Source organism: Kogia breviceps, chromosome 2 (genome assembly GCF_026419965.1).
Source record: "Kogia breviceps isolate mKogBre1 chromosome 2, mKogBre1 haplotype 1, whole genome shotgun sequence".
Taxonomy (NCBI): domain Eukaryota; kingdom Metazoa; phylum Chordata; class Mammalia; order Artiodactyla; family Physeteridae; genus Kogia; species Kogia breviceps.
This window is the reverse complement of record NC_081311.1, coordinates 174,875,659-174,889,189: the sequence shown is the minus strand read 5'-3', so window position 1 is coordinate 174,889,189 and position 13,531 is coordinate 174,875,659. Positions and strand designations below refer to the sequence as shown.

General features: G+C 40.6%; 1 protein-coding gene across 50 annotated transcripts in view; it reads right to left on the bottom strand.

Moving 5' to 3' along the window:
- The window catches only part of MAP2 (microtubule associated protein 2), a 283,205-nt gene that overhangs the window by 35,191 nt on the left and 234,483 nt on the right, over positions 1 to 13,531 (bottom strand). For 17 of the 50 annotated variants that reach the window (XM_067026736.1, XM_067026738.1, XM_067026725.1 and 14 more), the window contains 2 exons: positions 5,596 to 5,841; positions 125 to 3,883 (listed from right to left, as the gene is read on the bottom strand). In XM_067026736.1, coding sequence (XP_066882837.1) covers positions 125 to 3,883; positions 5,596 to 5,841 — 4,005 coding nt within the window. The remainder of the gene's footprint in view (positions 1 to 124; positions 3,884 to 5,595; positions 5,842 to 13,531) is intronic. The other 33 variants (XM_067026747.1, XM_067026746.1, XM_067026756.1 and 30 more) reach the window with 5 other exon arrangements.

Below are 13,531 nucleotides of genomic sequence, written 5' to 3'. Positions count from 1 at the left end.
ATTTAAAAAAATGCAAAATCAAGAGATAAAGGGTCATTTTAAAATGTTTAAAGTGAAAAAAAAAAATTCCACTAGGTTACTGGATTTTATTTGGGAGTAGAAAATTTAAAAAAATAATGCACACCTTGAGTGTCCACCCAGAGGCTGTCAGCATCCATGATGGAGTCATCAATGGTGGTCTCGTCTTTGTAATCATCATAGGTTTCTGTCTTATATTCTGAGAGTCCAACCTCTTCTCTCTCAGGGGAAGCCGGAGCGTCTGGGGAGCCATCCTTGGGTTCAGCCTGGGCTTCAGCTGCCTCTTCTACTTCAAGCTCTTCTTCAGCACGGGGGGATGGTCTCCTTTCTACCTCAGGCTGCTCTAAGGCTGCAAAACGCACACTGTGGGAACCCGACTCCCCTTCATCAGTTGTGGTTTGCACGACAGTGATGAAATCATCCTCGATGGTTACAATGGACTCAATCACTCCCTTGTGTTCACCAGGGCAGGTCTCCACCAATTCCTCCCTGACACCTGGGACACCCAGGTCAGTAATCTGAAGGGTGTCTGAGCGGAAGAGCAGTTTATCATAATCTCCCCGGGCTTCTATCTCTTCTTCCTCATTTTCAGCCTCTGCTGGTTCAGCTCCAGTGGCTTCAGCCAATGGTTCTGTAACATCAGAGGGCGTGATAGATATATCTGGGGTCTCCTTGTTTTCTTCTTTTGGCAGCTGGATAAATTCCATCTGGACATCAGCTCTCTCATCTGCGGCTAAGTCAGCCTCTGAAACAGCAGGTGCACAGGGTATTTCCACAGACAATTTGATGGCAATCTCGTCTTGAATTAGAGAAGATTCCGGGGAAATTTCCTTCTTGCCCTCATCAGCTTTCAAGGACTCCATGGTGAGGCTTTCATGCTCACCGCTGGACTCATAGGACTCCTCTTTGTCTACAGCCTCCTGGTGCACCAGGTCAGGCTTGGCCACCTTCTCCTTGACTTCTGTTTCACTAACTTTTGTGCCTTCTTTCACGTGGCCAGACTCAACATCCATAAACGCATCTGCCTCCTGAGGTGCTGTGGATGAGGGGGCGAGGTCCTGGGTAGCCTTGAGTTTAAGCTCTGTTGCCTTTCCATCATCTATGTGTAGCCCTGAGGCTATCTGTCCAAAGTCACTGATTTTAACATCTAACTGACCCTGGTCAGCTTTCTTCGCAGCAAAATCCAGTTCTGGTTCAGCTTTTTGGGATGGTTCTACTTCAGCTACCTCTGGCACGGAACTAAGACCTTTCTCTGCTTTCTCAGCCATGAGAGGTGATGCATCCTTTGAGACTGTCAGTTCTTTGGCTGAAGCTTGCTCATGGGTTACTCCTAATCCAAACGTTTCAACTTTCTCACCAGCCTCTTCTGTTTCCTTGGCATGTTCTTTTGAATCAGCATGTTCTTCACTTTTTTCTAGTAAAGTATCCAGCTTATCATTCGCTTTCTTCTCCTGATCAAACTCCCTACTCAGTCCTGATTTGTCACCAGAGATAGGCGCGGATGCTTCTTTCTCAGCACTGAGTTCATCTTTGACTCTTCCAGCAGCTGCCAGTTTGACTTCAATCAATGAAAGATCCGTGACCAAATCTCTTCGTGCTTTATCATTAGTGCCTTCATAAAAGGAACCACTCTCCCCAGATAAATTCTCACTGTCTTGAACAGGTGATGGGAGTGGGACTGTGTATTTATTGAACACACAGTAGCCCAGGTCTTCGAGCTGACTGTCAGTTTTAACAATGACGTGGTTTTCATCAGTGACAGGGGGGAAGCCAGTACTACTCTCCTCCACCACAGTCTCTGATGGGATTGATTTTCTCCGGGCAACCTCAGCATCTGCACTCACGGAAGCTAATCGTGACCTTGTGCCTGCCAGGTCTAGCATCTCAGGCAGGTCAGGTGCCATGACAGTACCATTTTTGTAATAATCTTTGGCTAGGAAAGGTGACTCACACGATGTTTCGACTTGGGTGTTTTCCTCTCCAGTAGCTTTTTCCCCCTTTATCTGTTCTTTTTCTTCTTTGCTTTCTGTTGGGAAGCAAGGGGCTTTGTCCACTGCAGGTGTTGTGGCTGGAAGGTAATCATCTCCTTCGTCCATACTTCCACTAGTGTTGGTTAGAATATCAGAAGCAAGGGGAGAAAGATCATGCCCCCGACCAAAGTTAAATCCAAGGGCTATGGAATCCAGGCAAGACATGGGCAAATTGATTGACATGCTTCTTTGCTCTATTGCAGACCTACCACCAAGTCCTAAACTCCTGCTTAGTGTCAAGTCATCCTTATTCTTACTGTGGAGATCCCTTTTCTCCCTATACACTTTTGGATCAATAGTGAACATTCTTTCTTGAGGAGAACTGGGTTCTTCAGGTAAGTCAGATGGATAACTCTGTGTGAGGGTGCTATACCCTGCTTCTTGTGCTGGAGCACTGGGCTGGGAGTCCTTCTCCGCCGGAAGTGCCTTGTCGCCGTTTTTATACATGGAAGATACGGTATCGAAAGACTCTTGGGGACTTTCTCTTGTGTCACTCAGTTCATAGTAATCACTGCCTGGCTGGATACTTTTTGTCACTTCTTCTTTCAAGGCAGATGTTTCAAAGTACTTGGACATTCCTGACTTATCTTCATAAAATGGCATGTCAAGCTCAGCTGATGTTACAGCTCCAACTCCTTCAACCTTATTATCTTCGTCAGCAACTTTTTCTTCAAAAAGCTCCTGGGTGGCACTCGTTTCACTTAGTGCAGCTGGTTCAGTCATGACTTTTTCCGGTGTCTTAGAGGTCATGGCTGAATCGGTAACTGCTTGCTCCAAACTTACAGGGAATGAGTCCCGTTTTAATATATCTGTGGGAAGCTCCTGGCCTTTCGGTTCTTCTTTGGAGTAGGTGTGCTCTGTGGAGGGCTGAATTACACCTGTTTCTTCATCTGTCAATTTTGGGGCTTCGCTCTCTTTTGACACAGCTTCTTCGTCAGAAATGGTTGTTTGTTCTTCAAGCTTTAGGTGAGGTTCCTTTTCAGTAAGCATAGATTCCTGTTCACTGAAGGTGGGAGTCTCTTTTATCTGCACACTCTCTTGCTTTATTGCCCCTTTCTCTTCTCCTAAGCCTTTCTCTGGAACATACTCTTCTACAATCTCAATGTGAGCATCTTTGGGTGATGTAACTGCCTCTGAGGCTGGTGCTTCTGCCATTTTGTCAGGTTGATCCTTACGGGGCTCTTCAACTTTAGAACTATCTTCGGCAGTCGCTGGGCTACCAGTTTCTTCCAAAGATTTTTTGTCATCTGGCTGTAACAGGGCAGGGGCAAAGGGCGACGCTGCTGCAACAATGTCATTCTTTGTGACATCTAAAGGAAGAGTGAAGCTTCCACCCTGAAAGGGACTTGGCATGGGAGAATCAAATTGTCTCCCTTCCCATTTGGGGATGTCCTCAAGTACGTCTTTTTCCTTCATGGGTGTTAGGGGGCCAGGAGATACTGGAGCAACTAAACCCCACTCATCCTTTTTTGCTTCCATGGGCATTTGGATGAACCAGTCCCTTTGCTCTTTTGCAGCTGAGGGCTCTGTGGGAAGGCCAATATCAGGGACCACTAGGCTCGGTTCTGTCTTCTGTTTTGTGTCTTCTAGGCTGGCACCCAGAGTATGCCCAAACAGAGTGGGAGGTACTTTTTCTTCTTCTGTGTCTTGCATGTCCTTTTTATCAGGGGACGTTTTAGTTGTCTCAGGCTGAGAAACTAAGGCAGCATGTTTAAGGTCTTCACCAGGCTTACTTTCTTTCTCTGACTCCTCTTCCTTCTTGCCTAATGGCTCGGCTGGAGAGGGAGTCAATTCCTGTTGATCATGAAACTCCATCTTCGAGGCTGTAAGCAAACCTGAAGTAATTGGGTTGGTTTTTAAACAAATAATAGGCAAGTGCTTTCAGGCAGTAAGCTTAAAATTATATTTTGAAATGGCAAATGAATGGTAGGGTATAAAGAAAAACTATGAAACATGCAAGCATGCTACTCACTTAAAAATCAATATGAAAATGTCAGGACTGAGATATATTTGTACAATTGCTAAAATGAACTCCCATTGTGAATTAATGTGTACAGAAATTGTAATAAGAGTATATTTTGAATACTCTTTTTTCCTTTGTTTGGTCTCTCTAAACAGTATGTGATGTGTACTGCAGTAGAAAAAAAATGTCATGTGACTTCTACAGAAAAAATTACAAATTAAAAATATTGAATAAGTAACATTAAGGTACAAAAGAATCTATGTAGTAATCTAAATATGGGAAAGAATATTGATTTCTACTGACCTTTTTCTTTTGTTTTCTAAGTGAATTGGCAGGCCATGGGCAGAAGGTCAACTAAGTTATAGTTATATGTGTTAAATAAACTCAGTTAACTGGATTGACAAGTTCCAGGACCAATTTTGGGGGCACTGAAAGGTTACTAGAATAAATTTTTAGAAGTCATCTGAGATTAAATTTTGGTAATACAAATAAATGATGACTACTGACTTTATATGATATAACCTAAATATTGACAAGTCAATTTCTACCACATATCAAAATTCTTAAGTCCTAATCATTACTTACTCTGTATGGTAGATGTAAGAAAATCTGAAATATACTGATAATACTGGGAAGTCATGTGACTCACAAAATTTTAAAGAGTCAACTATTAAAATTCTTTCTCTCCTTGGTCATGACCTCATTCTCCGGGATGTGACCAACTGGCCAAGCACTGACCAGTATTGGCTTTAGTGATGCTTCACAGAGGTTAAATGACTCTTTAATTTTTATTTGTTCACCAATCCAAAAGGTTTCAGAGTCTCAATTGTATTTTAAGGTCAAAGTTATTTCACTGTGGTCAATAGGGCTAAGTGTAATTATCTGGAAAATAAAACTCAGTCATCTCCTGAAGAGCGGGTGTATGGATCATTATTACCTTATATACTTGTGTGTCTTGTTGTCACAATAGAAAAGAAATACTTTACGGGCTTTCTAATAAAGGTTAGATGAATGAAAACTCAAGAGATATGGCGATTATCAAAGGGGTTGGCTGCCATGGAAAGGAAATGATATGAGAAGCATCAGCAGGCGCTTTTAAGGAAACCAAACCAGTATTCACTGAAGCATAAAAAAATATAGCACACTGCGGTTGCAAACGAAAACGATTCTACCGTTTAAGCCTGTATGTGCCAAAATCCATCTCTACAGTTTGAGAGAAAAGCATATGAATTGCTGTCCCCCAAAATAAAAGTAAAAATATACATGTATTAGCAATGTGACTGGCAAACATTTGAGATGAAGAGCGGGGGCGGAAAAAAGCTCACATAGTGTCATCAGCCTGGCTGCAAAGCGTATTGTATCATGGCAAAGTAAAACCAGGAATCAGCTGCAGCAGTGGAAAATCAAGCTGCCACACAGCACCTGCACAAGCCACACTCTCTGCTCATTAAGTCTCAAACAGTGGTTGTGGGATCATGAGAAGACCCAGCGATGGAATAGCATTGGAAAGGCATCAGGTTGGTAAGCTGCTGGAGAGATCTATCTTTTGCAACAAAACACATGCAAATCCTAAGAAAGACACACCTTCCCCGGCAGAGGAAGGGGTTTTTACTTCTGGAGACACCTCCACGACCTCTTTTATACTTTTCTCCTGTGGGGTCCCTGCTGGGGCTCTCTCTTCAGGAGCTATTTGGGCCTCCGCACTAGACTCCACTTGGCCCTCACTGAGGCCCTTGGGCTGGTCTGAGGCCTTGGCAGCCTCATACTGTTTCCCAGGAAGAGTGGCAGGTTTCTCTTCCTCAGCCATTGGACTCGCTAGCGTTTCTTCTTCTTAGGGAGGAAAAAGATGTTGACATCATGACCACAGAAACATACATGAAACAACAGAAATATTATTCAAGGAACACTTTCAGCTCGATTATACTGACCTCACAAGAACCTCTTTTACCATTTGGATGAGCAAATTAATATCCTAATGCAATGGACATTATGTATTGCTTGGAAAATTATTATGCATAATCTGCAAATCATGATGCCTTTTACAGTCTCATGAAAAGGCTCTTTATTTTAAAACTTGAGAGCTGAAAGGGTTTTATTGCTCTATTACCCTCAGTGGAAATGGCAGTAAGTTGTACACAATGTGGAAAGCTGGCTGGAAATAAGAGATGGTATTGCCAGATAACAGATGGTTGTGAAAAGATAGAAGTATTGATGTGCTGAAACAAACCTTTAAATTTGTTAGACATGTGCTGTTTTCTCCAGTGCAGGAAGCCCCTACATACGAATTTCTGATTACTTAATTTAAAACACACAAACTTCGCTAAAGAAATCTTTGGGAATAAAAAGCCTGGTCTCAAAATAATATCCAATCAACTACCTTATTATCAGCTTTATCATGAAATCCATCAAAACTCTTTAAAATATAATTTATTTAGTATTTTTAAGGCCAAAGACTACCAAACTTAATTTTACCTTCATTGTATTATATGATTGGAAAATGTAAAAATTTTCAAGAAGTAAGTAAAATATTTTGAAAAACAAGGTCCAGGTAAGAGTTAATTTCACTACTATTTAGAAAAGTCTACCTCTGGGACACGACTGTTATCAGATTGTTCAAACCACTGAAATATCAGTAATATAGTTCTTGTATAGTTCTCTTTGACACTGAAGAAAGAAAATGTGCATATTATAAAGCCTCATTTCTGCAATTCAAAACAAAACCACCAAGGAAAGATAATTGAGTGGCAACAAAACTGCCAAAATATCCTCCCCAAAGATGTATATAACGCAGAAAAATGTTAACAATTAAAACGTAAAAAACAAATTTATGAAGGCCATGAATTATCGTGTTCATTTGTTTCTCATTTACACTTCAAATGTCAGTAAAATAAATCCCATTTTTTTGCTTAAGAAATTAGAGGGAGGGACTTCCCTGGTGGCGCAGTGGTTAAGAATCCGCCTGCCAATGCAGGGGACACGGTTTCGAGCCCTGGTCCGGGAAGATCCCACATGCCGCGGAGCAACTAAGCCCATGCACAACTACTGAGCCTGCTCTCTAGAACCCGCGAGCCACAACTACCAAGCCAAGAGGCTCTCTAGAGCCCGTGGGCCACAACTACTGAGCCCGTGGGCCACAACTACTGAAGCCTGCACACCCTAGAGCCCATTTTTCACAAGAGAAGCCACCACAATGAGAAGCCCATACACCGCATAGAAGAGTAGTCCCCGCTCGCCACAACAAGAAAAAGCCTACACGCGGCAACGGAGACCCAATGCAGCCAAAAATAATAAATAAATAAATTTATATATATAAAGAAAAGAAATTAGAGGGAAATATATATAAGCTGTTTTCTAGTTCTGCAAATGAATGACTCTTATGAAATTCCTATGAAACAATTATATGTTTAAATGGACCTGTGAGAAAGACTACAGATGGAAAGGAAAGACATTTTTTGAGAAATATTAAAATCCTTAGAGGGAGGAGAAAAAGAGGACTACTTCTATTTTCTCACATTTAGCACTCAGAAACTTCCATGGTTGTAATTTTAATTATGTCAGTAACATTTTAAGCATTCAGATTCTAACTCATTATTAAGGCAATTTTTATAATGCCATAGAATTAGAAGTTTTCATTAAAGCTAAGAGACTTTTTTTTTTTTTTTAAAGCTAAGAGACTTTTAATATAGCTGCTTTAATATAGCACCTTATTGGATGAAATCTTATCAATTTAATTTACATGTTTTCCAAATCCATGTAATGTTTTAGCTTTCCATTTTCTCATGTTGTCTAAACCTGTTTATTTCCACACCTGTTCTTTATTCAAAAATTCACATCGTTTTCTGAATTGTTTTAAGTTCACTTAGTTGTACTCAACATGGGTTATATTTCTCCACCAGAGTGTCTGAGCCACTGGTGCTCTTGCCTTGGAACTATCTGCCTTTACATGAAATATTGTGCCATATAAAAATAAACTCTTCATTTAAGTAAGTTATTTTTCCTCATTTGAAAATAACTTCTTCACCTAAGCAAAAAAAAAAACATTGAGCACTGTTTTTTTTTTTTTTTTTTTGCGGTACGCGGGCCTCTCACTGCTGTGGCCTCTCCTGTTGCGGAGCACAGGCTCCGGACGCACAGGCTCAGAGGCCATGGCTCACGGGCCCAGCCGCTCCCCGGCATGTGGGATCTTCCCGGACCGGGGCACGAACCCGTGTCCCCTGCATCTGCAGGCGGACTCTCAACCACTGCACCACCAGGGAAGCCTGAGCTCTATTTTTTTTCCTTATAAAACTACCTTGTTAGAATGGGACAAATTGCAGCCCATTGCCCGCTCATTTTATCCTCACCAGAGCCAACTATACATAGGCTCTCCACCTTCATGAGACTGGAATGACAAAAGCTTTGGAGCATTTCCCTCATTTTAGCCCACTTCTACTTATTTGAAGCAAGATTTAGGTCACCTGGGGAAGCCTCTGTAGTTTATGTAGATGATTAAGTGATGTGGAGAAATAAATTCATTCCGTAACATTTATTCTACCCTAAACAGACCTTTCTCTTTTAAAGAGCTATCACATTAACATAGCACTAAAAAGAAGCCTAACTCTATTTAAGTCTGGTCCTAGTAATATTACATATCCTAGAGGATAAAATTATATTAAAGTTCATCTTCTTTGGTTTGGGTAAGAGAATATATTCTTCCCCCACTGATTTATTTGCAAGGGGCAGAAAGAAGTCATACTTCATGTGAACTGTTTTTGCTTCCTTCTCAGAAGCCGTGAAAAAAAAAAGGAAGTACTCTCATGTCTCAAGTAAGGCTTCTTAGACATAAACTGTTGAGGCATTTGGATGGACATGAGCTATATAGGGACTTCACATTCATATGGAAAAAACAGGCTCCTGTCCCTCCCACTCCACACATGAAGGCACACCTCGTGTGATGCATGTGGTCAAAGCTGCAGGCAGGGGAGGAGGAGCAAAAGGGGACCATGCTTGGTTCGCCTTTCTCCTGGTCTGCGTGGGCCTCTGCACTCTGCGCTGGCACACTGGGGAGAACGCTAGAGGCAGCCCGCTGTGAACTGAACAAAGGATGCTCACAGTACTCCTCGTGGGAATTGGACGGGTCATCATGAGGCACGGACACCGAGATGCAGGGGGCTAGGAGTCTACGCCTCTCCCCACTGGTGGCAGGTTCGTGGCTGGGGAACCTGTGCAGAGGACCCACTTGATCCTCAGCCCCTTCGTCTACAAACAGACACACAGGAAGAAACGGCAGGGAGAACTGGACGAGACAGACACAAGATCAGACAGATGAGACAGACAGCTGCAGGAGGACATGGGGCCATGGAAGCAGCAGAGCAGGATGGAGGAGAATAAGTAAGAGCAAGCTGATGGAGGATGGGAGACAGTGAAGTCTCCTGCTTCAGTAGCCGCTGCATTTCAGCTATCCCTTCAGTAATCTTGCCATTGATCTAAATGAATCAAATGCTCTGACACCCCCACTGCCTAACAGAAATTATCTTTACATCCCCCTCAAACAAGTTACAACAACAACAGGACACTGGAATAGAAACAAAGCACTATCAAACAAATACGTTTGTTAGAAGAAATTCTTTCAAGTACATACATTTTCCTCATCCTTTTATCAATATATTTATAAGTTAAAAAAGAGGAAAGCTGTTAGGATGTGATGCCTGCATAATTATGGGGGAAATCAGTCCTGTTGAAGTACAACCTTAATTATCTAGTATGCTCACATGGTTAGCATTTTGGTTGATTTAATTTTTAGTTAATGACTTCAACCAGAAAGTAATTTTTAATTTCAATCCTGTTAAGAAAAATCTACAATGCATTATCTTTCTTTCCTGTCTTGCTTAGGGGAGCACAGTTGGCACAGCTTTTTCTTTGGATGCAAACTCCTGGGCATCTTTTTAAACCCTGGTCCTCATCTGCATAACTGCGAAAATATTAGAGTGTTAGAAAGTACCTAGCAATATACAGTTGTTTTCCTGTGTTCTGCTTCTCTTCTGAAAGCTTAATAGAGATTACAATTAGCTGAGAATTTCTATTGAGTTGGCTTCCGATTCATCAGTATTTTATTCAATGCAGTTTCACTTGCACTACTGGCTTCTGACTGTTTTTATATCTCAAACACCTCATTGCATATTTCTCATTGAAATGCCAAAGGAACTGCTCTCATTTCTCTCCTTTCCTGTGTCTTGGCTTAGAAATCTGAATTATTTAAATATACTTCCTTAGTTACATGAGTGTAGATCAATCAGTCTGCTTAGCATTTGGATTCTTGCATATTTCAATGAGCCTTAAGGATGATGACAAAGAACCATATTTGGCTGCTGATATAGTGCAGACACTACACCTCAGGCCTACATGGCAGGTTACTAACTTTGCTAATCACTATTTATTTACTTATATAGAGAAATAATTTTAAAATTTTGTAAGTTTCAAAATTTGCACTACCTATATAATTTTTATTTCTATCAAAATTTAAGTTGACAAAATTACAGCAATACATTGAAAATGCACTGTATTTTTAGGGCAACAACTTATTTTCAGCAAACTGAGTGCTGACAGCTGAAAATGAACCTGAAATCATAAGGATGCTAAAATAACATTTTGAAAGGAGAATACTTTTAATCTTTTGAGCACATTATTTACTGATTGTTCCATGGAAGTTGTTTCTGGATGGGTGCTCAGAACTTTCTCAGCCAGAATGCTTATTATAACACGGGATGGAAGAAACCTAAAATTACATTTGATATTCTTAGTTCGACTCAGCATGATTTCTCAGCTGAGCAGACAACTGGCTGAGATGTGGCCTACGATGCTGGCTGAATCCTAAGTCCTGGGCTTGTCACAAGTCCCAGCCATTCATATTTCCTCTAGTGACTCCTGAGGCTGTAGACTCCCTATGGACACAAGTTCCTCCTAAAACTTCTAATACTTTCAACAGATTGCATGGACAATCAATTAGTGAAAATGACATATTTGCCTCTCTGCTTTTCAACATGTTCTGGGAAGTAGAGCAGACTACAGTTCAAAACTAAAGAATTTAAAGCTGAGAGCTGAGAGTTTAAAGGCAATACATCGTGGATGTTTTAACCTTTTGAAGATTTTGGCTTCCTCTTTCTTGTTGCTAGTTGCTCGTTTTTGCAAGTTGCCCAAATGTGAAAACAGCCCAGAGTCTCGCTTCTGATCTATAATATTTCAAAGAAACAGTACTTTCTATTCTGAAAACTTTGACTAATCAGAGAACAACAAAAACAACAAAAACTTTAAGTGCTTCAGTGGAAAAGTAGCTTCTCTGTAGTATTTGTCTGGCCCTTAGCCAGGCAACGCCAAAAAGAATGTCTGGCAAAGCCCAGTCCCGTCTGGGTACTGCGAGCTGTATGCACTCCAAGTCTCGGTTTAGGACCTATGAGCCTGCAGTCCATCTACATTACAAGTCCCAGAGATGTGCCAGGCAAGTGACACTTAGAGGATCATGGCTGGCTAAGTTCAGACAGTGTACCAGTGCATGGGCTTCCAATGATAATGCTAGAAGACAAGAGATCCTCATTTGCTACAGAACTGTGTATGGCAGGTGGTCTCAGGTCATACCCAAATAGAGGTGGGACACATAATAAACAAACTGTAAGTGAGTGAATTATAAATACATAATAATTATAAATAAATACATTATAGATGAATGAATTATTTACATGGGAGTGGTTTGGATAAAAAGGAAACCAGTCCAGTGGCTTGTAACCAATAAACTCTCATTAAAGATCACTTCACTTTCATTGTCCCACAGTAAAAGCCTAAATAACATACAACTTTAGGGATGCAGTGAGGCTGTGTTTGTAGGGAGTTAGAGTTGGATTTAAATTCTGGATAAGCCACTTACTAGCCATGACATCCTGGGCAAGAGTGGAAGTGAGTATTATCTGTGTGGGTTGCTTGGAGGATTAAATGGGAAGGTATTTGAGAAAGCACCGAGTATCATGCTCAATTCCATATACATTAGCATCTCTGTCTTCATTATATCAGACAAGTTGTCATGTACCTTTGCTCTTTACTTTCATTTGACACATCAAAGCTAGACTTGAGAGATTTATGAAAAATGAATTCATAACAGTTTTGTTCTTTAAGGCCAGGATTGAATGTCTCCTTTTACTATAAGTACACTTGCTTGTGGAGTTTATGCTTCTGCCACAAAAGAGTCTGTTTCATTTAATAATGTGACATTTTAAAGGACAGGGTAGCCTTATGAACCTTGGACTTTTACATAAATTTCTTTGCATAATGATAATCTTTAAAAATGAAGTTTACCTGGTTTCAGTGGAAGAATACATTTTCCCTAATTGGCTTTCACACAAACCTTTTTTTTTTTAAAGCATTTGAAAATTTATATTGGGTAAAGGTTGCCACACAAAATTCAGTCTTGGTATGTCAGTCCCCTTCGGTACATACGAGTAGTCACTTTTATGAGAGACTGAATCTCTTGGGGTATCAGTGACTCAGTGATTTTGCCTGTCCTGGCATCACAGCTTCTGCCCCATGCCCTGGGGCAGCTGGCTCCACTTATACTGTTTCCTACCATCTCTAAGCCTTTTCCATTCTACAAGCTTTTGATGAGGACTCCTTAGTTGGCCCGCTGTGTCTGCTGCCCCAGAATGTTATGGAGGGAAACTGCTTCAGATCAGCAGTTATAATGTGGCCAAATCATTGACACAGGAAATCATCCCCCTAGGATTTGGAGCAAACCTAAGAGGACAGAAGGATTCCTGGTTCTGTTTTCAGATGTTTCCACTGTTCGTGCACGGGCTTCCAAATTCTAACAGTTCAGTCCAAATGACAACTATTATGGTTAGGCCAAAAAGAAAAAGGAGATTAATTTGAAAATATCATAAATAGTACAGTATTGGTTCACTGTACCTGGGTTTCTTTTCTAAGTGTGCTACTTATTTAATTTTTTCATTAAAATCCCTTTGTTTCCCAGAATAAGCACAAATTCTGGGAATTATGAATATTAAATCAGTTATAATAAATGGATATTCATAAATGACAGTAATTAACATCTCAAATTATTTTTAGTGAGAGCTTTCATGCTTCCCCTTTGGGAAAGAACAGCTTTTAAAATGTTTGATAATTAATAAAAAGTAAGTATATCCTCAAAATCATTGAATTACTCAATTTAAGAACTCTTTTACGTTTGCATAAAAGGATTGAATTGTGACATTCACTGTGCCTTTAGATTAAAGTTGCTTTAAGAGTGTTTTGAGGAGGGTAAAAAATCTCCTAGATGAAAAAAAATCCACGTGCTTTCTTTCCACCCAGCGTACTATGAGCAGTATATCAATGGAATTTTGGCTTGGTCTTTACAAACCGACTGGTCTGAATAATTGAAAAGCTGAATCCTGTCTTGAGGTTTTTCACTAATTTTTTCTGCTAAAACAAAACAAATAAGTTGTTATACGTAATTTAAGAGCGGTTTAAAATAAAAGAGAGGGACTAGTTTGATTGCCTA